General features: G+C 46.3%; 1 protein-coding gene across 3 annotated transcripts in view; it reads right to left on the bottom strand.

The window, feature by feature from the left end:
* The window catches only part of KCNT2 (potassium sodium-activated channel subfamily T member 2), a 1,642,055-nt gene that overhangs the window by 568,457 nt on the left and 1,046,132 nt on the right, over positions 1 to 27,466 (bottom strand). For all 3 annotated transcript variants that reach the window (XM_073642937.1, XM_073642939.1, XM_073642938.1), the window contains exons 9-10: positions 7,711 to 7,891; positions 6,228 to 6,392 (exon numbers count right to left, since the gene is read on the bottom strand). In XM_073642937.1, the coding sequence (XP_073499038.1) occupies positions 6,228 to 6,392; positions 7,711 to 7,891 (346 nt within the window). The remainder of the gene's footprint in view (positions 1 to 6,227; positions 6,393 to 7,710; positions 7,892 to 27,466) is intronic.

Raw genomic sequence — 27,466 nt, 5'->3', positions numbered from 1 at the left:
TTCATTTTTGGTAAGTACATTTTATTTAGCAGCAATGCAGTTTAGAACTCATGTATTCAGAGTTTGCATATATCTTGGCCCATACAGAGTGCTGCTGTGTTCTTTCTTGTATGTTATACAGTCATTGCAGCTTTTCACACTATATGGAGGTGCTGATCAGGTGTTTTGTTTTTTTGCAGTTTACCATTGGAGGTTGTGACTGCCTTTCTGACTCTGCACTCCTTCCATCAGCCCAAGGGTGCTTTAATTTGTACTGGTTCCTATCTGCCCATTTAAATTGTAGGCTTATAACCTGAGAGAGGCATGCTTGCCCATTTAAATTGTAGGCTTATAGCCCGAGAAAGGCATGTTTAGTGATAGGTACCCATCAGAGGGAGGTCACCTTGCCGTGGTTGATGGGCCTACATAAATTGGCCAATTTATGCTATAAGAACCTTCAATTTTTTGTAAGTATATTTTATTTTTTGTAAGTACATTTTATTTAGCAACAATGCAGTTTACATCTCATGTATTCAGAGTTTGCATATACCTTGACCCTTACAGAATGTTGCTGTGTTCTTTTTTTATTTGTTATGCAGTCAATGCAGCTTGCTCATGTTCACACTATATGAAGGTATTGGTCAGGTTTTTTGTTTTTTTGGAGAGTTAGTCTATGCCATGTTTCAATTTCCAACAGAACAATGATTTTTGACTAACACAAGATGATATTTTGAATTATACCCACATATCATAGATTAAAGCGCCTCTCCAGTATTTTTTTTATTGCTGTGTTTGAGTTGTGCTACTAACATAAGTTTTCTGCACATAATTGTTTACTTACCCCTCACCATCTTCATATGTTATCGGCGCTGCTCTGGTTGGTCTACTGCAGGTTAAGACCTTCTGGTTTAGCCCAGTATTTGCTGGGCGATCCGGAAGTAATAACTCAATGTAATGGGACCTGCGCATCACAGGGAAGAGCTGAAGATGGTGGCTAGTAAGTATAATACTAGGGTCAGGAAACTTACATTAGTAGCACCACTTCAGTACTGAAATGAAAAAAAAAGAACTGGAGTGGTGGTTTAAGGATAATATGATCAATTAATGAATCTGAAAAGTAAGAGACTCCAGCAGCAAGTGGTGTGCTTCAAGTTGGGTTGAAATCAACTAAACTAAGCAGTCACTGTTGTAGCTAGACAGGAGCTGAATACTAAATTAGAAAACATACGTTTATATTTAACATCTAATTATTTCCTTATTGTCTTTTCAGTAATTAGGTTATAGAGATGAGTAGATCGATCCGTGGAGGATCAAGTTTAAGTTGAATTACATGAAAATAATGGTTTTATGCAAATTTGAACATTTTGAGAATTGATTTGCTGTTCGCAAAAAAAAAAAACTTGCCTGTCAGCATTTACTACACTACTGAAGCATCAGAGAGTGGTCCAATGTCATTTTGCATTGCCGTGTGAACCTCCCCATAATGTCCTCCAGCTATGACATCTAGCAGATTACCATACGCTGCACAGTTGTGGTCAGTTCTTGAGCCATCACAAATCAGTGGTTCTCAGTGGAGCACAGTTTGTACAGTAAAGTCTCTTGGTAAACATGAGTGTATAACTCGGGTGAGTGTTATCCGATGTTTTATCAGATAGCACTCGGACCAATGAGATACTACGGGGAAGTTCAGATCTGCATTTATTTCTCATTTCGATTCGCCATGAGAAAAAAATTGCAGCATGCTGCGAGTGGATTCGCAAATTTGATGACACGCACCCATACAAGTCTGTGGGTGTGTGTAAAATATCTGACTGCACTTGCATGTCATTCAAGTGCAGTCTGATTACCATAAACAATGGAGAAGATGGAGAAATTAAGTTCTCCATTTTCTCCACACCTGTGATATCATTCACTCATGTGAGGGAATCGGATCACACTTAGCTGACACTCTGATCAAACTCGAAGCAGAGATTGAGCAGAATGTCATTAACATAATCAATATGATTCTCTCGCAGAGGGAATTTATGATTGTGAGATCAAGGCCTCAGTCTCTCTCTCTTGTAGAGTGTAAGCTCTTATGGTCACCAGTGAATCCTGCATTAAGCACGGGGTAGGACACAATGACCCTGGAGGTCCCTTCCAACTCTAACATACTATGATTCTATGATAATCAGTGAGGTCCGCTCTCTCTCTCTTGCCTGTAGAGAGTAGTGCTGAGCCACCCCCGTAGTGTTCGAGTTCGGTTTGGTTCGTCGAACACCGGGATGTTCGAGGAACTGTTCGTCGAACACCTTAGAACACCGTCGAACACCGTCGAACACCGTTAAAACCAATGGCAGGGAAACAAAAACGCATAGAAACACATAGAAAACACCTTCAAAGGTGTCCAAAAGCTGACAAACTGCTCAGAAGACACTCTCTTTAAAAAAGCCGGTCGGCAATTCAGCAGCGGCATACACCGGTACCCGACAATTTAGACAAGAAGGAATAGAGCATCTGTAGCACCCTGAGGATTCGGCTGCTACAGGGGTATTGCACCTCAACCCAGAGGTGTGATATTCCACTCCCGGGTAATGATGGAGTGTGGAACTGAGCTCAGAAAGCTGCATGCACTACACACATCCCATTTCCGGAGGGCAGACCAACGGTACTCCCACTTAGAAATGTGCAGGTACGACCGAGTCTGTCCTTGGCTGGAGTGGGAGGGGGGTGGAGCATCCTAGTAGTGTAGGGGCAGATAGGGGGAGCAGCCTGGGTAAAGTTAGGAGCTCATTGGGTGCTGGTCACCTGAGCTCACACATAGAGGGAGTATTTAAGGTGGGCACCATCTAAGATCAGGGTCAGTCTGTGAGAAGTCAGTCAGCCACAGTCAGTGAGACGTGAGTCTTTGCAGAGCAGTGGAAGAGAGCAGAGGAGCAGAGCAGCCCCAGAGCAAGAGTGAGAGAGGAGAAAGAAAGACCCAGAGGGGGAGAAAGAAGGAACTCTGAGAGCCCAAATACAATCACAGGGTGAAGAGTTGGCAACAGGGTACCGGATCCCAAACTGGTGGGGGCTACAGCATACCTCAGCCAGAGACCGGAGGCCGTGGGCAGCATCTGCCACGGCCACCCACCATATCCACCCGGAAGGCAGACCACGCAAAGGGTCAGGGAACCCAGAGTCGGGTTTTACCAACAGAAGGCCCGAGGGAGCCGGACTTAGGTGGATCCCTGGTGGGGAAGGCCAGAGACGAGGACAGGACAGAACGGGAGCTCAGAACCACGCTCCAGAACTACTTGGGGGTTGGAAGAGTCCAGGACCTGGTGGACGCAGCACGGCTCGGGTGGTCACTCAAGGCCGGAGTGACAGGAACATCTGCAGTAAGTAAAGAACCCTGAACTGCACAACCCGACTCTGACTCTCATTACCATCATCCCTGCACTTCCACAACCACCATCCTCTGCACCTGACCCCCTGAGGCTATACCCCTCCCGTTGGGGGTTATACTACCTAAGCTGCACAAACACCATCAGCCTCAGCGGACCCTGCTGCAGCGGCGGCCGTAGTGACCGCAATTCAACGGGTGGCGTAGTCGACATAAAGAACTTTAGTAACATCAGTAAGGACTGCCACACACTGAGCTTGACACCCTGGGCACGGACCGGGTCACAGCCACTCGGAGACTACAACCCCCATCTGATCCGGCTCCGGGTATTCCCCTAAAGAATATGGCCCAGGGGGCGCATCACATCAAACATAGAGTAGATAGATAGAAACATGTCAGTAACATATATAAGAAGTACAGTGACAGTGTTGGTTACTGTACTTGTCATTTAGTGTTAAAGGATTTGTTTAAAAAAATATTAGTGTTTTCATGCACCGTCTCTTTAAAAAAGCCGGCCGGCAATTCAGCATCGGTACCCGACAATTTATAAAAGAAAGAATAGAGCATCACACATAGATTAGATAGATAGAAACATGTCAGTCACATTTATAAGAAGTACAGTGATAGTGTTGATTACTGTACTTGTCATTTAGTGTTAAAATAAAGGATTTATTTAAAAAAAATTGGCGTGGAGTTCCCCGTAATTTTAGTCTCTAGCGGAGGTTAAGCAGACGGCTGGGGCAGATGTTTGAAGCCTGTGAAGGGGGTAATACCCATGGAGTTTCCCAGGCTACAAATATCAGCCCCCAGCTGATTACCTAGCCTTTACTAGCTATTAAAATGGGGGACCCCCCCCAAAAAATGACGTGGGGTCCCCCCTATTTTAATAGCTAGCAAAGGCTAGGCAGACAGCTGGGGGCTGATATTAATAGCCCAGGAAGGGTGCCATGAATATTGGCCCCCTCCCAGGCTAGAAACACAAGCCGTCTGCCTGCGCTTCTCAGTGGCTGCCGCATGGCAAGCTGGATGGCAGCGTTCTGCTGCGGTCCAGCCTGTCATGTGAATGTAGCAGAGCTGAAGCTGTCGTGGGAACCATGGAAAAGTAAGTATGATGTTGTTTTATTATTTTACTTTTATTGCAGGAGATCGTTGGCTTCAGCTGGAATGGGCATGATGGTAAGTATGGTTTAATTTAGAACAATACAGAATTGTGTCATTATTTCAATTAAAGGACTTTATTCTGGGTGTTTGTGTTTTTTTGTAGCTTTGACTATGGGGTTAGTAATGGGGGTGTCTTATAGACGCCTCTCCATTACTAACCTGGGCTTGAAGTCAGCTGGCATTATAAGCTGACATCAACCCCAACCCTATTACCCCACTGCCACCGCAACAGGGCAGTGGGAAGAGCGAGGCTAAGTGCCAGAATTGGCGCATCCTATGGATGCGCCATTTCTGGGGCGGCTGACGGCTGGTGTTTCTAGCCTGGGAGGGAGCCAATATTAATGGCACCCTTCCTGGGCTATTAATATCAGCCTCCAGCTGTCTGCCTAGCCTTTGCTAGCTATTAAAATAGGGGGGACCCCACGTCATTTTTTTGGGGGTCCCCCATTTTAATAGCTAGTAAAGGCTAGGTATTCAGCTGGGGGCTGATATTAGTAGCCTGTGAAGCTCCGTGGGTATTACCCCCTTCTAAGGCTTCAAACATCTGCCCCAGCCGTCTGGTTAACCTCCGCTAGAGACTAAAATTACGGGGAACCCCACGCCAATTTTTTTTTAATAAATCCTTTATTTTAACACTAAATGACAAGTACAGTAATCAACACTATCACTGTACATCTTATATATGTGACTGACATGTTTCTATCTATCTAATCTATGTGTGATGCTCTATTCTTTCTGTTATAAATTGTCGGGTACCGATGCTGAATTGCCGGCCGGCTTTTTTAAAGAGACGGTGCATGAAAACACTAATATTTTTTTTAATAAATCCTTTACACTAATTGACAAGTACAGTAACCAACATTGTCACTGTACTTCTTATATATGTGACTGACATGTTTCTATCTATCTAATCTATGTGTGATACTCTATTCTTTCGGTTCTAAATTGTCGCGTACCGGTGTAAGTCGCTGCTGAATTGCCGGCTTTTCATGTTTCACTGTGAGCACTGTTCCCATCGATTTGGGCAATCACTGTAATGCCACAACCACCATGGCTGTGGCATTACAGTGAGTGGCAGACAATCCCTGCATGATTGGTGCTCTAAATAGCGCCAGACATACAGGACACGCTTTTGGTGCACGAACAGTTATCGAACATAACCTCGAACAGCCGATTTTTTTGCAAATCGTTGGCGTTCGTCGAACGACTCGAACACCGCCCAAAACAGCTCGAATTTGAGATTGTCGAACAGTTCTATTCGAACACCGCTCATCTCTAGTAGAGAGTAAGCTTTTATGGCAGCAAGGTTCTTTCTCCTATAGATTGTCAGCTGTTATAACCAGTGAGGTTATCTCTCTCTCATTTCTGTAGAGCAGAGGATAAGATTTTATGATGAGCAGGGTGCTCTCTCTCTTCTCTCCCCAAGTATTTCACAAGCACCTTCAAGCTTTCCAGTATTGGGATTAGAGCAAATTTATTCAGCACTAATCAAATTTTGGTGGTAAAATTTGGAAAATTCGAATTTCCAAAGATCTGCTCATCTCTATTTGTAGACAAATTAGGTATGAGAATTACAAAATGCTATATGAAGATATCTCAGGCCCCATTTCTGTCATAAGTTGTGTACTGTAAATGAAGCAATTATAGAGAAAACGTGCCAACTTGCAACCAACAACAGTTAAAGGTCAATGCTAAATTATAGTTTAGAATGTGTTAACAATACCTGAAGCCTCGGGTGTGCATAAAATTCATTCAAAAAATCCATTAATAGATCAATCTTCAAAGAGCTGACACATAAGACTACGTGTTTTTCTGTTTGTGCTCGGTGTCGACTGTAGTTTCCTCCTGACTTTTGCCTTTCCATCCACAGATAGGCCAGCTGCTCAAACTAAAGGGTACAAATAGGTATGGATTGATAAAGATCGTGTGTATGCAGAATGCTTCTCTTACTGGAAATGGGATAGGGGTCTCAATTAGTGTTGAGCGAGTATGTTCTATTAACCCTTTCGCCGAGTATGCTCGGGCCGAGCTCCGAGTATTTACAGCTGCTCGGTGATAAGGTTAAATCGCTCCCGTGTGCATGATTTGTGACTGTTTGACAGCTTTATTACATGTGAGGAATGTCTATTTCTTACACATTCTTCACATGTAATAAAGCTGTCAAACAGTCGCAAATCATGCACACGGGAGCGATTTAACCTTATCACCGAGCAGCTGTAAATACTCAGACCTCGGCCCGAGCATACTCGGACAGAACATACTCGCTCAACCCTAGTCAGAATGCTTTCAAGTCTAAAATACAAATCTTTTCTAAGGCTGCTTTCACATTGCATTTAGGCACCCATTCAGTGGCCCTGTCGGGACTACATACGAATCCCCAGCTAAACAGGATTCAGACGTATGTGCCGACAGGGCCATAGACTAAAATGGCACCGACGGAGCGAATGTGAGCTCTGATGTGCATAATTTTCAGGCATGTCCACCAACTGGAGGCGAGCACTCAGACATAGTAGACTGCGTCTATGTATCCGCCTCCAGTAGGTGTACACGCCCAAAAATGATGCACACATTCACTCTATCGGCACAATTATAGTCTATGGCCCTGTCGGCACATAGACCCATGTTCCGTTTTACGGGGGTTCGGACGCAAGCCCGGACGGGGCCCCTGAACAGGGAGCTAAACACAATGTAGAAGCACACAAATATCTATTCTTTTTGAATATGTTCAACTTCTGTAAGATAACATATTAGGCTTATAGAAAATCTTGTGAAAAGCCTAAATTACAATGGTTGTGCCATGCTCTGACAGTGCAGGTGCTGCCTTTTTTTGTGAAGAATATCTTCTGCATTTAACAGTTGAAGTGATTCCTATACAATAAGAGCAAACATCATTCCATATATTATATAAGGAATTTACTCTCTTCACATACAAATATAATACAGAAAATGATCAAATAGAATAGACTCATACACAGATAAAAATGAAATGAGCACACAATGATATAGACACCATTTCTACAAAATGTTAAAATATTTAGTTTCAAAAACCTAGAAGACAGAAAATATAAAGTAATATAAGGTAATGTAAATAAATCTTGCATTTATGTGCATTATTGGGACACACACATACCTTCATAAAATGAATAGCTAAATGTACATTTAAAAAAAATGCAAAATATTTAAATTAAGATTGAATAGAGTTTTACCTGAATTGGAAGAACAACTAATGCAACACAGATCATTATGACAACCAAAAGTTTGGATTGCCATATCTGCGGGGTCACATCCCCAAATCCCACAGTAGAAAAAGTAACAATGCAGAAGTAGAGGGAATCAAATAGAGTCAGATTATCTCCAGCTCGTTCCAAATGCTGAATTCCACAGATGCTGAAAAAAACATAAACATTCAGTTTAGAATAGCAATAGGATGAATGAAGTGGATGTCTTCTACTGAACAATTCCTGCTCAATCAATTTAAGACCCCAATTAAGATAGAAACAATAAACACGCACCTCTCACAATGGCATGGTGCCAATCCTTCGATCTCGGTGGCACAGGTGACATGATGTTGTTGTGTCACATCAATATTGCAGCCAATATTCTATCAGGAAGAACATCCCATCTGATGGAATAGTAAATGCTACAGCCAACCACCAGACGCTAATTGGCTGCAGAGTACATGCAACACAGTAATATTACGTCACCTGCTGGGAATAGCACCACTGACATCGCAGGAATGGTATCGCTGTGTCAGGGGAGTTTATACTGTTTTAATTTTAATTGAGATCCTGAAATGATTACACAGTAGTTGTCCAATAATGGACAACCCCATTACATTTGTACAGTAGACAATGTGAAAAGCACTCCCCTAACTCTTTCGGTAGTGATCTGGTTGATTTGTATGCTGTTATACATATGTATACTCTGAGGGAGGGCTCCATATATTTTATGATCACTGTTATTAGCCTAAAGACACAATAGGAGAGACTCATTACATCTAATGGGCTAGAATTCAGGTACAATTTTTACCAAAAACTGACTTGCACCATATTTATTTTAGCCACTTTCTGCACATTGTCTGGCAAGGGTCATGTTCTTTTTGAAAAGGGATGTGACTGAGGATCAAGGGGGCAAATGCAAACATCACTGGGCACCAAAAAAAATGCACCAAAAATTGTGATGCAAATTTCTGGTACAAAGTCAAAGATATGCCAAATTTATCATAGGATATGAATGACATTCTAAAATCTGGTTCATTCAAAGACTGCTTCTTCTAAGGTTACATGGTCTAAGAATTAGATATTCTTGATAAATCTCCTCCAATGTGCTTTTATACCATTTGGACCTAAAATGTCATATTTGTGCCTTTTATAAACAGCATATTCAGATGACAGACTCCAGTTGCTTGGTTGAAGTCAAAGGCTCCAAAGGTGGCATGTCCGAATCACGATTTTTGTGAATACAGGTGGAAGCCCCGATGGACTCCTGGATGGTAGCACAGTTGTTGTATACATTCAGCCTAAAGCTGCATTTCATACAAAAGCTTCATACTGTATATGCCTATGAAACTATTAGCTCAGGAGAAAATAAAGCATGGGCAGGTGAGTGCACCCTTATTGTGAAAGGAGGTATGCTTCCAGTAAACAGGTTCACTTGGATAAAAATGACATTTTCATTGTGCATATTTAAAATTATAAGGTCACATCATCAGCAATATTGCAGACATGTTCGAACGTCTGTCCGTAATCATTGCATACTTAAAATTGAACTATTCACACATACATGTCATTTTCATGGTAGTCACATGCAAATCAATCCTAAACATTTATATATAGAAAAAAAGGCCTTTCCTTTCCCTTCATCCCTTTCCTGACCCCTTATTAACTATACTGTAAAAATCTCCTAATAAAAAGAATTTTAAAGAAAAAAAGAAAAAAAGGGACGCTATATTAGAGAGATGGAAACATAGTTGTGAAATGTAATAATGATATATAATATCATGTCTAACTTTCATACCTTTTGGTATTCTTGTTTTAAGGTTATATATCTACCATGACTCTCTATTTAGCAGTTTTTGTCTGAAGTCTCTGCTCTTATTGACTTAAATTCTCATTCAATTCTTGTGACTTCAAGATCCTTGGGTCCTCCTGCAACAACTTCTGTGCAAAGATGTGTTACTTCCAAAATATTATATTTATTATTAATTGCACCTACAGACACATGTCTTCTCATGTATTGCTTTAATGGACCACATGTACAGTACAGAACAAAAGTTTGGACACACCTTCTCATTTAAAGATTTTTCTGTATTTTCATGACTATGAAAATTGTACATTCACACTGAAGGCATCAAAACTATGAATTAACACATGTGGAATTATATACTTAACAAAAAAGTGTGAAACAACTGAAATTATGTCTTATATTCTTCAAAGTAGTCACCTTTTGCTTTGATGACTGCTTTGCACACTCTTGGCATTCTCTTGATGAGCTTCAAGAGGTAGTCACCTGAAATGGTCTTCCAACGATCTTGAAGGAGTTCCCAGAGATGCTTTGCACTTGTTGGCCCTTTTGCCTTCACTCTGCGGTCCAGCTCACCCCAAACCATCTCGATTGGGTTCAGGTCTGGTGACTGTGGAGGCCAAGTCATCTGGCGTAGCACCCCATCTCTCTCCTTCTTGGTCAAATAGCCCTTACACAGCCTGGAGGTGTTTTTGGGGTCATTGTCCTGTTGAAAAATAAATGATGGTCCAACTAAACGCAAACTGGATGGAATAGCATGCTGCTGCAAGATGCTGTGGTAGCCATGCTGGTTCAGTATGCCTTCAATTTTGAATAAATCCCCAACAGTGTCACCAGCAAAGCACCCCCACACCATCACACCTCCTCCTCCATGCTTCACGGTGGGAACCAGGCATGCAGAGTCCATCCGTTCACCTTTTCTGTGTCGCACAAAGACACGGTAGTTGGAACCAAAGATCTCAAATTTGGACTCATCAGACCAAAGCACAGATTTCCACTGGTCTAATGTCCATTCCTTGTGTTCTTTAGCCCAAACAAGTCTCTTCTGCTTGTTGCCTGTCCTTAGCAGTGGTTTCCTAGCAGCTATTTTACCATGAAGGCCTGCTGCACAAAGTCTCCTCTTAACAGTTGTTGTAGAGATGTGTCTGCTGCTAGAACTCTGTGTGGCATTGACCTGGTCTCTAATCTGAGCTGCTGTTAACCTGCGATTTCTGAGGCTGGTGACTCGGATAAACTTATCCTCAGAAGCAGAGGTGACTCTTGGTCTTCCATCCCTGGGGCGGTCCTCATGTGAGCCAGTTTCTTTGTATCGCTTGATGGTTTTTGCAACTGCACTTGGGGACACTTTCAAAGTTTTCCCAATTTTTCGGACTGACTGACTTTCATTTCTTAAAGTAATGATGGCCACTCATTTTTCTTTACTTAGCTGCTTTTTTCTTGCCATAATACCAATTCTAACAGTCTATTCAGCAGGACTATCAGCTGTGTATCCACCTGGCTTCTGCACAACACAACTGATGGTCCCAACCCCATTTGTAAGGCAAGAAATCCCACTTATTAAACCTGACAGGGCACACCTGTGAAGTGAAAACCATTTCCGGTGACTACCTCTTGAAGCTCATCAAGAGAATGCCAAGAGTGTGCAAAGCAGTCATCAAAGCAAAAGGTGGCTACTTTGAAGAACCTAGAATATAAAACATATTTTCAGTTGTTTCACACTTTTTTGTTAAGTATATAATTCTACATGTGTTAATTCATAGTTTTGATGCCTTCAGTGTGAATGTACAATTTTCATTGTCTTGAAAATACAGAAAAATCTTTAAATGAGAAGGTGTGTCCAAACTTTTGGTCTGTACTGTATGCCAGAAGGATAGGGGCCTTATATAGCAGGAGGATGGGGCCATATAGATATACCAGGAGCATGAGGTCATATATATACCTGGAGGATGGTGCCATATACATACCAGGAGGATGGGGCCATATACATATCAGGAGGATGGGACCATATACCAGGATGCACTATATGGGGCCATTATACTGTGGTGCACTTTATGGGGCCATTATAGTGTGGAGAAATATATGAGGCCATTATATTGTGGTGCACTATATGGTGCCATTATACTGTGAGGCACTATATGGGGCCATTATACTGTGGAGCACTATATAGGGCTATTATACCGTGGTGCACTATATGGAGCTATTACTCAGAGGGCTCTGCGACTTTGATGGGTGGTGTAGTTACTGACATCACTGCTCATCACAGTCGCCGTGTCTCATGGAGCACAATGGGACCCGGAGTGGTTGCTGCTACAGCTTATGGAGCCTCATTCTTTGAACAAGGCTCCATAGCCTCTGGACATTGGATTCCAGGATCGTCGTGGGTACGCCATGGACTGTGTAGGACCTGCATGGATTTTTTTTTTTCAAAATAAATTGGTGAACCAGGGAAAGTGTCTCTATTAAAATAATATTTATTTTTCTGTTTTTTTGTTTTTTTTTGATTAGCGGGTTAGTAAAGAGCAGTCTGATAGACACGGCTCCATTACTAACCACAGGGCTTGATGCCAGATGTGATTTTTGACAATTCACAGCTGTCATCAACCCCAACTACCATTACTCAGATTGCCACCGCACAAAGGTAGTCGGGAAGGGGCGAGCAAAGCACGATCTAATGTGTTGTGTCAATTCTGGGGTGGTTGCAGACTGGTATTTTTAGGCTGGGAAGGGCCCAATAATCAGGGACCTTTCCAGCCTGATAATATCAGCCCCCAGCTATCTGCTTTACCTTGCCTGGTTACTTAAAATCCATCCACTTTTATGGGAGCAGTGGTGTAATGTGTGAAAATACTCTGTCTACTTCTATGAAAAGAGAAATATAGTGGATAGAGCCAGGTCACACATTACAACACTGCTCCCATAGAAGTGGACAAATCAGGGTCACATTTAGAAAGGAGCAGAGGTGTACTATGTGACACCGCTTCGTCCACTTCTCTGTGATCAGTAGTGTAATACGTGACCCCACTCCGTCCACTTCTATGGGAGTAGTAATATAGTGGATGGAGTGGGGTCACACATTAAACCACTGCTCCCATAGAAGTGGAGGGAGTGGTGTCACCAGAAGAGTAGCTAGGGTTTTGGTTTGGTGGGTGGAGGGGGCGAAACTTCTTAGTGGGCCCGTAACCAAGTAACCCTAATTATAACTGACTTGCCCCCTGGGCCGTGGGGCACTCGGATCCGGGCAATAGGGGAACGATGGGGGTAGTAGTGGCGACCCGGTCCGTGGCTCAGGGTGGTCAGTCCAGTGGTAGTCCCTTTATAAGTTTTAAGTGATGTCCGACTATGCCACCCGTGGATTGCGGTCAGTGCGGACCGCCGCTGCCAGGTAGACCGCTGGGGCTGATGATGTATGCAGCTGGAATAGTGTGACTCCCAACGGGAAGAGTGCGGCCCCAGGGCAGTATAATGGAAGATGGGAGTGATGGTGTAGGGCATCCCAGTACCATTAGTGCTGGAGGAGCAAGGAGCACACAAACAACAGATTGCAGTCCAGGGTCTTTACTTGAACAGGTGAACTGACCCACAAACAGTCCCGGCTAGGAGGGGACCTGGATGTCTGAGAGCAATTGGGAAATTGGCCCTGGTAAGGGTGAGGGTGTAGGCCTACCGTGCTCTCTGCGCTCCTTCTGGCTATCTCCTCCTGGTAGGGTAACAGCCCACGGTTTCGAGCTCTCCGTGTATTCTCGCCTGTATGGCCTGCAACGTGGGTCCCTTTCTACTCCCGGCCTGGTACGGCTTTGCTGGTCCCTTCTGTTATGGCAGGGCCTCCGGGCTTCTTAGGCCAAGGAACATACAGTCCCCTGCGGACTGGTTATCTGCTGCAGGACGTGGAATCCTCACAGCTTCAGACACCAGAGTCTGGTAAAATGGAGTTCTTTGTCTGCCAAGACAGGCTCACTTCGCCTCTTGTCTCTGGCTTGTGGCTCTCCTACTGCCACACGTCCTCTTCGGGTGCAATACAACTGTCCCTCACTGCTCTGGGACACTTCTCAGTCCTGAGACAGGTCGTCCAGTTCTCTCCAACCCTGCCCCCAGTTCCAGCTTTTATAGGGGCAGCCTGCTCCCCCTACTGGCCTGAGACAGGAGGTATTGCATGCTAATGTTCCCCTGACTAGAGAACCTCCCCCTTGCTCTCAGACACAGCTTTATTATATTTGTGGCATCCAGGCCAGGGTGATACATTCCCCCCTAGTAAAATTTAGTACTCCGGGACTAAACAATAAACAAAGGCAATATGCATGACTATAAAACATTATCAGGAAAGTGACGCACAGATTGAGTTCTTAAGGTCACAGTGTGGTCTGTGACCGGGTGTCCATGTCACCAACACAACCAGGTGGGGGTCTGTCCTACCCCAAGTCCTTTACAGTCTTAGTTCATTCCTTGGTTAGGCTCCAAACGCAGTCCATACAAAGTCACGGTTATTAAAAGTCCATAACCTTTGAGTCCGTACGGTAACAGCAAGAAACTGAAATACACTATTAATAATCATGCAGGTAACTTGGCAAACATTTCAACATTTGGCAACAGGGTTATTTACAATTTTAGTGCACTCTATATTCTCCAGCGAGCGGGTAGCTGCCCCTTTGTGCTCCTGGTTGACCTCCTTAACCCACTGTCTGGTGGTGGACCGACCTGGCTTTCCCCACTAGCGTTAGGGGTACAGCTACCAGCTTGGTGTACAGGTAGGGCAGGCAGCTGTCTGCGGGTCCTTTGGCTCACCGCAGGCATGGCAGGTTCACTGTCAGCAGAGGGTTGACTCTCCTGGGCTGGTGGTACAGGCTCTTCTGCCTTTGGAACTGCTTGCTCCTCTTCACCTTCCGGCTCTGGTGCAGGTTGTTGCTCAGTCGGTTGCAGGAAATGCAGGACGGGTACCACTATTGCATCGTTTATTCGAGTCCAGGACTGAGGGAACTCTCCGAGAACGGTGCTGATCATTTCTTCCTTGTCCTCTGCGGGTTCAAGGTCATTTTGATCCTCTTGTGCACTACGGAGTTGCTCGGGGAATCTTTTGAGGTGGTCTCTGGAGATGGTACTAGTGGTTTCTCCTCCATCCTTGGTGATCAAGCACACCTTCGGGTTGTCGTGACCAGACTGCAGTATGGTGTAGGGCTGCCTTTCCCACTGGTCGTCCAACTTATGAAGCCTTCTCTTTCGCTTCAGGACCTGCTCACAAGGTTCTAGGGGACCAGCAGGGGCGTGTTGGTTGAAGAGTCTTTCTTGCCTTTCTCTCACCTGGGCAAGGCTCTTCTCCACACTCTACTGTACCTTCTTGTACTGCAGTTGCCTTTCCGTATCCCAGACCGCATCCAGGGAGGTGTCCTCAGGTGTTAGGACTCCCATCTCCAGATCTACGGGCAGCTTACCTGGTCTGGCTCGCATCAGGTAAGCTGGGGTGCAGTTTGTAGCATTCACCGGGATATGGTTGTATAAATCTATTAGATCCGGCAGTTTTTCTGGCCACAGGCTGCGTTCCTTCAGGGGCAACGTCTTCAGGAGATCAATGACTATATTGTTCATTTTCTCACACATCCCGTTGGTTTGTGGGTGGTAAGGCGTTGTCCGAATCTTCTTACAGCCATAGAGGTTACAGAACTCTTGGAAGATTTCAGCCTCGAACGCTGGACCCTGGTCTGTCAGGACCTGTTCCGGATACCCGTGTGGACGGCAGAAGTATTGCTGGAAGGCTCTGGCCGCTGTTTGGGCTGTCAAGTCCTTTACCAGGACCACCACTAGAAAACGGGAATAGTGGTCCACGATTGTCAGGGCATAGATGTATCCTGACCGGCTTGGAGCCAATTTGATGTGGTCCAGAGCTACCAGCTCAAGAGGCTGCGTGGTGACGATGGGCCTCAAGGGTGTCTTCTGGCTGGCACTGTCCTTCCTCCTTAGGTGACAATGGCCACAGTCTCTGCACCACTTTTCTACAGCCCCTCTCATGCCGACCCAAAAGAACCATCTTCTTTGCAGGAACTCCAGTTTCTTCCAACCGAAGTGCCCCACTCTGTCATGGTAAGCCCCCAGGACCATAGCTGCATCCCGCCTTGGGACCATGACTTGTCAGGTCAGCACGAGTGTCCGGTGGTTGACAAGTCGTCTGCACAGCTTGCCTTCATAGAGGAACAGCTTGCTCTTCTCTTTCCATAGCTGCTTGGCTTCCTCTGAAGCATTCGGACCTAAGCGGGCGTCTTCCTGGGTCAGCAGATCTTTCACCAGGCGGATTGCAGGGTCACTATCTTGGGTCTCGGCCCAGCTGTGGTGAGGTAGGGGATTGATCATAACGGTTGTTAAATATTCCTCCTTCACGCAGTGTGAGTATTGAGCGGCTCCGTACCGGTGAAACGCGGGGAGTTCTACCTCCTCCAGCTCTTCTGGGTCTTCGTCCCCTTCAGGTAAGTGAGGCATTATCGATAGGGCGTCAGCGTTGGCATTGGTTTTGCCTGCCCGGTATTGATCACGAAGTCATAATTGGAGAGACGGGCCATCCACCGCTGTTCCAGGGCACCAAGTCTTGCACTGTCTAGGTGTGTTAACGGGTTGTTGTCCGTGTACACAGTGAACTTTGCGGAGGCCAGGTAATGCTTGAAGTGTTCCGTTACGGCCCACACCACCGCCAAGAATTCTAGCTTGAAGGAGCTGTAATTCTCAGGGTTCCTCTCGGTGGGCCTCAGCTTCCGGCTGGCGTACGCGATCACCCTTTCTCTGCCCTGTTGGTTTTGTGACAGTACGGCTCCCAGTCCCACATTACTGGCGTCTGTGTGGAGAATAAAAGGCTGGCCATAATCAGGGTAGGCCAGGATCTCATCTCCTGTGAGGGCCATCTTCAACTGGCGGAAGGACTCCTCTTCCGGTTTATCCCACTTGAAGGGTGGCTTTTGGCTTCTGGACTTAGACTGTCCTATCAGGAGGTCCTGCATAGGAGCTGCCATCTTAGTGAACCCGGGGATGAACCTTCAGTAGCAGCCTACCAACCCGAGGAACTGCCTCACTTCTTTGATGTTGGAGGGGCTTGGCCAGCTCTTGATTGCCATGACCTTGTCAGGGTCGGGGGCTACTCCTTCCGCACTTACCACGTGCCCTAGGTACTGGACCTTCGGTTTCAACAGGTGACACTTCGATGGTTTCACCTATGGCCATAGCCTGCCAGGGCTTCGAACACCTCGGCCAGGTGCTTTAGATGGTCCTTGTAAGTCTTCGAATAGTCGATCACGTCGTCCAGGTAAAGGAATACCGTCTCGAAGTTTCGGTGCCCTAGACAGCATTCCATCAGCCTCTGGAAGGTACCTGGTGCGTTGCAGAGCCCGAAGGGCATACAGTTGAACTCGCTCAGTCCCATCGGGGTGGTGAAGGCGGTCTTTTCCTTGTCAGCCTCTGCTACAGGAACCTGCCAGTACCCGCTAGTAAGGTCCAAAGTAGAAAAGAAGTTAGCTGATTTTAGTGCGGCTAAAGACTCCTCTTTTCTAGGCAGCGGATATGCGTCTTTGTGGGTGATACGGTTGATTTGTCTATAGTCCACGCACATTCTCATGGTGCCGTATTTCTTTTTTACCAGAACCAGGGGGGCTGCCCAGGGGCTACAGCTATCTCTAATGACCACAGCTTCTTTCATTTCCCGCAGCATACCCTTGGCGTTCTGATAATGTGCAGGGGGTACAGGCCTGTGTCTCTCTTTTATTGGTGGGTGGCTCCCTGTGGGGATATGGTGTTCTATCCCTTTTACTCTGCCGGAGTCTAGCGGGTGCTTACTAAAGACTCTCTTGTACTCCTGTACCACCCGGTAGACTCCTTGTTTTTGGTGCAGGGGAGTGAAGTCAACACCCACATGGAGTTTCTGGCACCTGTTCTCCTTTTGTTTCTGGGAGACATTACCCTCCGCCTGTGGAGATGGAGTCAAAGGCTCCACGACCCTGATAGCTTTGTGTTCGACAGCAAACAGTTTAGCAAGTGTAGCGTACCTGGGTAAATGTACCTCCCTCTCCCCAATGTTGAGGATGCGAACGGGCACCCTCCCATGACGGACATCAACCACCCCCCGGGCTGTCAAAATGGTGGGCCTGCTGTCCGAGTACACGGGTTCTACCATGGCTTGGTAGTCTCTACCTCTCAACCCGATTGCAGTCCGACACCAGATCATCATTTCACTTTTGGGAGGCATGGAAATGGGGAATGGGTCACTCAGTCTTAAGCTACCGATCTCACCACCAGACAGTTCTACCTGCTGCCGTCTCATCAGGGCTTTTATCTCCTTGTTGAGGACTCTCTGTTGGCTGGAACTAGCATTCACCGCCACCTGTTGTAGAATTACAATTACCTCTAAAAGACAATTTTCAATCACGTTAGTACCCACAGTTATTTTAGGGTGACTTTCACGACGGTCAATGTCCACAATAATCACTCCCTGTGCCGGTAGTTTAACTTTACCAATTTTAATGGTCATCTCCTTGAACCCCATCTGCGGCACGGGTAAGCCATTACTGGCGATGATGCTCAAGTTACTGTCTGGATACTGTGTGATATCAGCATCAGTCCAATACTGCTTAAAAAGTACATAAGGGATAGTGGTTACTTGCGACCCAGTATCCAGCAAGGCGCTCATGGGGATACCGTCCAGCACCACGGGTAAAACCGGGCGCCCCCCAAGGTACTTATCATGCCAATTATAAGGGCCTGGTGATGTTATGCCTGGGGGTCGGCCCTCTGCCCCAGGTTGGACCCGTTTAAATTACAGTACCTGGAAATGTGTCAGGGCTGGTTGCATCGACGGAAAATGGTCTGTCCATCTTCTGCGTAGCGGTCTGTGGGCCTCCCTCTGAATGACGGGGTCCTCCTCTGTCGACGCCACGGGACATCCTCCGGACTTGAAGCCAGCTCGATGGGTCTTGACGGGTCCACTTGCAACGCCTGGACGGTCCTGGTCAACGCCGCGACGCTCCTGGTCAGCTCCTGGACTTGGTGGTGCAGGTCTTTCGACGGGGCTTGGTTCAGGGCCTGTGCGTCAGCCCCCACGGAGTCCATAGAGGAGGGCGCTGCCTCCTGGTGGTAGGTGAGAGCAGGGCGCCGGGGGTTTATAGCGCCACTGGTTGCGGGTTCACGGAGCACCCTTATGGCCCTGTCCTTAAATTTGGCAAAGGTCAGATCAGGGTTCTGAAAGAACATGAGACGCAGTTGGGCCCTGTGGGCGCTAGACAGCAGACCTTCTATGAATTGTTCTGTTAGCAGCTTGTCCGTTTCCTGCACACTGCCAGGGTCAGTTTGTTTGATGGCCCTCAAGGGTTCCTGCAAATTTAGGGCATAGTCTCTGATGCTGTCCTGTGCCCGCTGCTTACATCCTTAGAACCGCATTTTAATGGGTACCTCGCAGCCGGGCCAGAATGTCCTTCACAGTCCTTTTCTCCTCAGCGGGCCACGACTTTACCTCCCGCTGGGCTGCGCCAGTTAACTGCCCCGTCAGTATGCTGACCTTCTGTTCCTCTGTCAGGGGGTAAACTTGGAACAAACTGTAAAGCCTTTCCTTAAAATCAGTCAGGGCATGGGGCTCCCCTGAGTACTTAGGCAGCCAGGCCGCTCCAGGGATGTAGGGCAGGGAAAATGGCATCACCGCTGCTGCAGCTGCGCTGGTGGTAGTGGGCGCCTCTGTATCCGACATCTTCCTCCCCCTAGTTAAACGTGGCCTACCTTCCGACGATCCTCTTCTGTAGGCCGCGGCTCCGCTGATGCTGCTCTGGACGAGGACCTTGCGTCGCATCCTGGTGACGTCAGCGTCGCTCTCTCTCCCTTCCAGTACCTTGTGCAGCATCGGTGCGTGGGGCGGAGCTTCGGGTCTCGCGTGGTCTCGCGCGGTTTGGACATCCACGCCCCTCTTCTTCCCGGGCGGCGTCCTGAAGATGGCGTTCGATGGCGGGAAAGCGGCTGAAGATGGCGGGAACCGACGGAAGATGGCGGGAGACGGCTAGAAATGGCGGGAAACGGCTCCGGATGGCGGGAAACCTCTTTTCAGGTGCGTGTACAGTCTTTTTCAAGCACGCAAAACCCGTTTGTGGCGAGTTGGTTAATATCCTGCCGACTACGCCAAAGCTGACTCGCCCCCTGGGCCGTGGGGCACTCGGATCCGGGCAATAGGAAAACGATGGGGGTAGTAATGGCGACCCGGTACGTGGCTCAGGGTGGTCAGACCAGTGGTAGTCCCTTTATAAGTTTTAAGTGATGTCCGACTACGCCACCCGTGGATTGCGGTCAGTGCGGACCGCCGCTGCCAGGTAGACCGCTGGGGCTGATGATGTATGCAGCTGGGATAGTGTGACTCCCAACGGGAAGAGTGCGGCCCCAGGGCAGTATAATGGAAGATGGGGGTGATGGTGTAGGGCGTCCCAGTACCGTTAGTGCTGGAGGAGCAAGGAGCACACAGACAACAGATTGCAGTCCAAGGTCTTTACTAGAACAGGTAAACTGTCCCACAAACAGTCCCAGCTAGGAGGGGACCTGGATGTCTGAGAGCAATTGGGAAATTGGCCCTGGTCAGGGTGAGGGTGTAGGCCTACCGTGCTCTCTGCGCTCCTTCTGGCTATCTGCTCCCACGGTTCCGAGCTCTCCGTGTATTCTCGCCTGTATGGCCTGCAACGTGGGTCCCTTTCTACTCCCGGTCTGGTACGGCTATGCTGGTCCCTTCTGTTGTGGCAGGGTCTCCGGGCTTCTTAGGCCAAGGAACATGCAGTCCCCTGCGGACTGGTTATCTGCTGCAGGACGTGGAATCCTCACAGCCTCAGACACCAGAGTCTGGTAAAATGGAGTTCTTTGTCTGCCAAGACAGGCTCACTTCGCCTCTTGTCTCTGGCTTGTGGCTCTACTACTGCCACATGTCCTCTTAGGGTGCAATACAACTGTCCCTCACTTCTCTGGGACACCTCTCAGTCCTGAGACAGGTCGTCCAGTTCTCTCTAACCCTGCCCCCAGTTCCAGCTTTCATAAGGGCAGCCTGCTCCCCCTACTGGCCTTAGACAGGAGTTATTGCATGCTAATGTTCCCCCCGACTAGAGAACCTCCCCCTTGCTCTCAGACACAGCTTTACTATATTTGTGGCATCCAGGCCAGGGTGACATATAACCACAGTGGCACACACTAATAGTGAAAGTAAGAGAACCTGACTATGCTGTTACTAAAAATATAAAATACTCTATATAGTATAAGTCACTCCCCATCGCCATCCATATAGTATAATGCACTCTCCCCATCAGCCTCCATACAGTATAATGCACTCCCCATCAGCCTCCATATAGTATAATGCACTCCCCATTGGTGTCCATGTAGTATAATGCACTCCCCATAAAAAATATATATACACTGCTCAAAAAAATAAAGGGAACACTTAAACAACAGAATATAACTACAAGTAAATCAAACATCTGTGAAATCAAACTGTCCACTTAGGAAGCAACACTGATTGACAATCAATTTCACATGCTGTTGGGCAAATGGAATAGACAATAGATGGAAATTATTGGCAATTATCAAGACACCCTCAATAAAGGAGTGGTTCTGCAGGTGGGGACCACAGACCACATCTCAGTACCAATGCTTTCTGGCTGATGTTTTGGTCACTTTTGAATGTTGGTTGTGCTTTCACACTCGGGGCAGCATGAGACAGACTCTACAACCCACAGAAGTTGCTAAGGTAGTGCAGCTCATCCAGGATGGCACATCAATGCGAACTGTGGCAAGAAGGTTTGATGTGTCTGTCAGCGTAGTGTCCAGAGGCTGGAGGCGCTACCAGGAGACAGGCCAGTACACCAGGAGATGTGGAGGGGGCCGTAGGAGGGAAACAACCCAGCAGCAGGACCGCTACCTCCACCTTTGTGCAAGGAGGAACAGGAGGAGCACTGCCAGTGCCCTGCAAAATGACTTCCAGCAGGCCACAAATGTGCATGCATCTGCACAAACGGTTAGAAACCGACTCCATGAGGGTGGTATGAGGGACCAACGTCCACAGATGGGGGTTGTGCTCACAGCCCAACACCGTGCAGGATCCTTGGCACTTGCCACAGAACACCAGGATTGGCAAAGTCGCCACAGGCGCCCTGTGCTCTTCTTGAGGCCCATGTCTCTTAATGAATCAGGTACATCTGAAAAATGATGTCTCCCTCTGTGTGCCCCACTACAAGATTTCTTTGATGAAGCTATGGCCCCTGTTCTGCCCTCATCTCAACCGTGCTCCACTCTTTTTGGCAGCACTGGCCAAACTGGTGTGAATACACCAAAAATAGAAATATTTTGGCCCAACACTGAATTGCTTTTCAAAGTGTTTTATACCAGATTTCTGTCATAATCATAATCGCTTTGATGAATCAGAGCTTATATTCTGGTGAACAGTCTAACAGACCTATGCCTCTCCTGGCTTAAGTGACATCCAAGAGACTAGAATATCTCATTCCAAGGGCAACACACCTAGCCTAAAGAGTAACTGTTGGTTTCATTTCTATTTTAAAAATCAATAGTGCACATGAAAATAAGAAACTTTGTACTATATCTTATCAGAGAAATCATATTTTTTTTCTCCCAGACTGATGATTCATTCCGAAAATTCTCAATTCATAGGTAAAATCTGTATTCAGTGAAGACAAACTTACCCATTACTGAGACAGGAGATGAGTGATTCTACTGATAAGGTTCTATTTAGATGGGGAGGAGGAGGAGAAAAGAGCTCTGTCTCTAGATCCTCCTTCCCTTCTTGATAGAACTTTATGAGCACCAACTATCATCTCTTGTCTCAGTAATGGAGAAATCAGTATTTAGTGAAGAAAAACATACACATTACTGAGGAGGAAGGAGGAGCTCTGAATCTAGATCTGCCTTCCTTCTTCTCTTCTCAATAGACTTTTATGAGCACCAACTGTTATCCCCTGTCTCAGTAATGGGAAAATCTGTATTCAAGACAAATATTACCAGTGAATAAAGAATTTTTAGAACAAATGATCAGTCCAGGAGGAGAAAGAAGCAGATTTTTCTGTTAAGATATATTACAAAGTTTCTCATTTTGGCAGATACTATTGGTTCATGAAATATAAATTAGATGATGGTTACTCTCATACAGTGAGTGTTTTATAGAGGAAATTGCAAATCTTCATAAACCACTCGGGGAAACAGCAATAACCTTTGTGATTATAGGAAACTTTGAAGTTACAGATAGCAGACTGAAGAGGGCACCACATGATTGAATATGTATGTGATGTGACATCTATGTTAGTTTGGTTGAAATAATTCATGTGAAACTAAACATATTGGAAACACTTACAGTAAATAATGGCCCCCAGCTATTTTTAAGCATGCTGCTCTTTGATCAACTTTTTTTTTAAGGTATATGGCAAAGTAAAGTTAAATATGGCTAAGAAGTTTAACAGTCTCCTACATGATGTATGAGAACGGCACAAAATCTCTAGGACTCAGAAGCAAAACTATAGGGGAAGCAGAGGTTGTGGCCTTAACCAGATCCCGAAGTTTAAGAAAACCTACAAGATCACTATACCCCATATAAGGAAAGTAGTGCATTATGAGAATTGCGGACCCTTATTTATACAGATTATTCTATGATAATTAGTGTTGAGCCACCCCCGTAGTGTTCGGGTTCGGTTCGTCGAACACCGGGATGTTCGAGGAACTGTTCGTCGAACTGTTCGTTGAACACCTTAGAACACCGTCGAACACCGTTAAAACCAATGGCAGGCAAACAAAAACACATAGGAACACATAGAAAACACCTTCAAAGGTGTCCAAAAGCTGACAAACTGCTCAGAAGACGCTTTCTTTAAAAAAGCCGGCCGGCAATTCAGCAGCGGCATACACCGGTACCCGACAATTTAGACATGAAGGAATAGAGCATCACACATAGATTAGATAGATAGAAACATGTCAGTCACATATATATGAAGTACAGTGACAGTGTTGCTTACTGTACTTGTCATTTAGTGTAAAGGATTTATTAAAAAATATAATAGTGTTTTCGTGCACAGTCTCTTTAAAAAAGCCGGCCGGCAATTCAGCAGCGGTACCCGACAATTTATAACAGACAGAATAGAGCTTCACACATAGATTAGATAGATAGAAACATGTCAGTCACATATATATGAAGTACTGTGACAGTGTTGCTTACTGTACTTGTCATTTACTGCAAAGGATTTATTAAAAAAAATAATAGTGTTTTCATGCAACGTCTCTTTTAAAAAGCCGGCCGGCAATTCAGCATCTGTACCCAACAATTTATAACAGACAGAATAGAGCTTCACACATAGATTAGATAGATAGAAACATGTCAGTCACATATATAATAAGTACAGTGACAGTGTTGGTTACTGTACTTGTCATTTAGTATTAAAATAAAGGATTTATTATTAAAAAAAATTGGCGTGGGGTTCCCCGTAATTTTAGTCTCTAGCGGAGGTTAAGCAGACAGCTGGGGCAGATGTTTGAAGCCTGGGAAGGGGGTAATACCCACGGAGCTTCCCAGGCTACTAATATCAGCCCCCAGCTGAATACCTAGCCTTTACTAGCTATTAAAATGGAGGACCCCCCCAAAAAAATGACGCGGGTCCCCCCTAATTTAATAGCTAGCAAAGGCTAGGCAGACAGCTGGGGGCTGATATTAATAGCCCAGGAAGGGAGCCATGAATATTGGCGCCCTCCCAGGCTAGAAACACCAGCCGTCAGCCGCCCCAGAAATGGCGCATCCATAGGATGCGCCAATTCTGGCACTTAGCCTCGCTCTTCCACGCTGCCCTTGTGCGGTGGCAGGGGGTAATAGGGTTGGGGTTGATGTCAGCTTATAATGCCAGCTGACATCAAGCCCAGGTTAGTAATGGAGAGGCGTCTATAAGACACCCCCATTACTAACCCCATAGTCAAAGTTAAAAAAAAAACACAAACACCCAGAATAAAGTCCTTTAATTGAAATAAACACACAATTCTTTATTGTTCTAAATTAAACCATACTTACCATCACGCCCATTCCAGCTGAAGCCAACGATCTCCTGCAATAAAAGAAAAATAATAAAGCAACCTCATCCTTACCTTTCCATGGTTCCCAGGACAGCTTCAGCTCTGCTACATCGAGATGACAGGCTGGACCGCAGCAGAACGCTGCCATCCAGCCTGTCATCCCTCAGACACTGAGAAGCGCAGGCATGCTTGCGCTCCTCAGTGTCTGACTGTGACGGCATCCAGATGAGCCGACAATGAACTCGGCTCACCTCATGTACGTCACTGACAGCGTGGGAAAATTCTCCTGCACTCAGCGCTTCAGTGTGAGAATTTTCCCACGCTGTCAGTGACGTGCATGAGGTGAGCCGAGTTCATTGGACATGACCTCGGCTCATCTGGATGCCGTCACAGCCAGACACTGAGTAGCGCAAGCAAGCCTGCGCTTCTCAGTGTCTGCGGAATGACAGGCTGGATGGCAGCGTTCTGCTGCGGTCCAGCCTGTCATCTCGATGTAGCAGAGCTGAAGCTGTCGTGGGAGCCATGGAAAGGTAAGGATGATGTTGCTTTATTATTTTACTTTTATTGCAGGAGATCATTGGCTTCAGCTGGAATGGGCGTGACGGTAAGTATGGTTTAATTTAGAACAATAAAGAATTGTGTGTTTATTTCAATTAAAGGACTTTTTTCTGGGTGTTTGTGTTTTTTTTAAATACTTTACTAGAAATTCATGGTGGTCATGTCTAATATTGGCGTGACCCCATGAATTTCGGGCTTAGGGCCAGCTGATAATGCCAAGCTGGCCTTAACCCCTTTATTACCCAGTGAGCCACCGCACCAGGGCCCTGGATGAGTTGGGTACAGCGCCAGAAGATGGCGCTTCTATGAACGCGCCATTTTCCGGGGCGGCTGCGGACTGCAATTTGCAGCGGGTGGGGCCCAGAAAGCTTGGGCCTCCCTGCGCTGCAGATTCCAGCCCCCAGCTGCCTAGTTGTACCTGGCTGGACACAAAAATAGGGCGAAGCTCCACGTATTTTTTTTTTAAATTCATGAAATTCATGGAATAATTAAGAAAAAAAGGGCTTCCCTATATTGTTGTGTCCGGCTAGGTACAAATAGGCAGCTGGTGGTTGGGAGCAGCCCATTCCTGCCTGCTGTACCTGACTGGACACAAATATAGGGCGAAGCCCTACATCAATTTTTTTTTCATTATTTCATGAATTTCCTGAAATAATTTAAAAAAAATTGACGTGGGGCTTCGCCCTATATTTGTGTCCAGTCAGGTACAGCAGGCAGGAACGGGCTGCCCCCAAGCACCAGCTGCCTATTTGTACCTGGCCAGACACAACAATATAGGGAAGCCCTTTTTTAAAAAAATTATTTCATGAAATAATTAAAAAAAAATTGACGTGGGGCTTCGCACTATATTTGTGTCCAGCCAGGTACAGCAGGCAGGGACGGGCTGCCCCCAACCACCAGCTGCCTATTTGTACCTGGTTGGACACAACAATATAGGGAAGCCCTTTTTTTCTTAATTATTCCATGAATTTCATGAAATAATTTAAAAAAAAAATGCGTGGGGCTTCGCCCTATTTTTGTGCCCAGCCAGGTACAACTAGGCAGCTGGGAGCTGGAATCCGCAGCGCAGGGAGGCCCAAGCTTTCTGGGCCCCACCCGCTGCAAATTGCAGTCCGCAGCCGCCCCAGAAAATGGCGCGTTCATAGAAGCGCCATCTTCTGGCGCTGTACCCAACTCATCCAGGGCCCTGGTGCGGTGGCTCACTGGGTAATAAGGGGGTTAAGGCCAGCTTGGCATTATCAGCTGGCCGTAAGCCCGAAATTCATGGGGTCAAGCCAATATTAGACATGACCACCATGAATTTCTAGTAAAGTATTTAAAAAAACACAACACCCAGAATAAAGTCCTTTAATTGAAATAAACACACAATTCTTTATTGTTCTAAATTAAACCATACTTACCGTCACGCCCATTCCAGCTGAAGCCAATGTCTTCTGCAATAAAAGTAAAATAATTAAGCAACCTCATCCTTACCTTTCCATGGTTCCCACGACAGCTTCAGCTCTGCTACATCGAGATGACAGGTTGGACCGCAGCAGAAAGCTGCCATCCAGCCTGTCATCCCGCGGACACTCAGAAGCGCAGGCATGCTTGCGCTCCTCAGTGTCTCGCTGTGACGGCATCCAGATGAGCCGACAATGAACTCAGCTCACCTCATGCACGTCACTGACAGCGTGGGAAAATTCTCCTGCACTCAGCGCTTCAGCGTGAAAATTCTCCCACGCTGTCAGTGACGTACATGAGGTCAGCTGAGTTCATTGGACATGAATGAGCTCACCTCATGCACGTCACTGACAGCGTGGGAAAATTCTCCTGCACTCAGCGCTACAGCGTGAGAATTCTCCCACGCTGTCAGTGACGTGCATGAGGTGAGCTCATTCATGTCCAATGAACTCAGCTGACCTCATGCACGTCACTGACAGCGTGGGAGAATTCTCACGCTGAAGTGCTGAGTGCAGGAGAATTCTCCCACGCTGTCAGTGACGTGCATGAGGTGCGCCGAGTTCATTGGACATGAACTCGTCTCATCTTTATGCCGTCACAGCGAGACACTGAGGAGCGCAAGCATGCCTGCGCTTCTCAGTGTCTTCGGGATGACAGGCTGGATGGCAGCGTTCTGCTGCGGTCCAGCCTGTTATCTCGATGTAGCAGAGCTGAAGCTGTCGTGGGAACCATGGAAAGGTAAGGTTGAGGTTGCTTTATTATTTTTCTTTTATTGCAGGAGATCGTTGGCTTCAGCTGGAATGGGCGTGATGGTAAGTATGGTTTAATTTAGAACAATAAAGGAATGTGTCTTTATTTCAATTAAAGGACTTTATTCTGGGTGTTTGTGTTTTCTTTTAA

The sequence above is a fragment of the Phyllobates terribilis genome, unplaced genomic scaffold (genome assembly GCF_046119375.1).
Source record: "Phyllobates terribilis strain yellow unplaced genomic scaffold, ASM4611937v1 Scaffold_8__6_contigs__length_399053987, whole genome shotgun sequence".
In the NCBI taxonomy this organism is placed as follows: domain Eukaryota; kingdom Metazoa; phylum Chordata; class Amphibia; order Anura; family Dendrobatidae; genus Phyllobates; species Phyllobates terribilis.
This window is presented reverse-complemented; position numbering and strand designations above follow the sequence as displayed.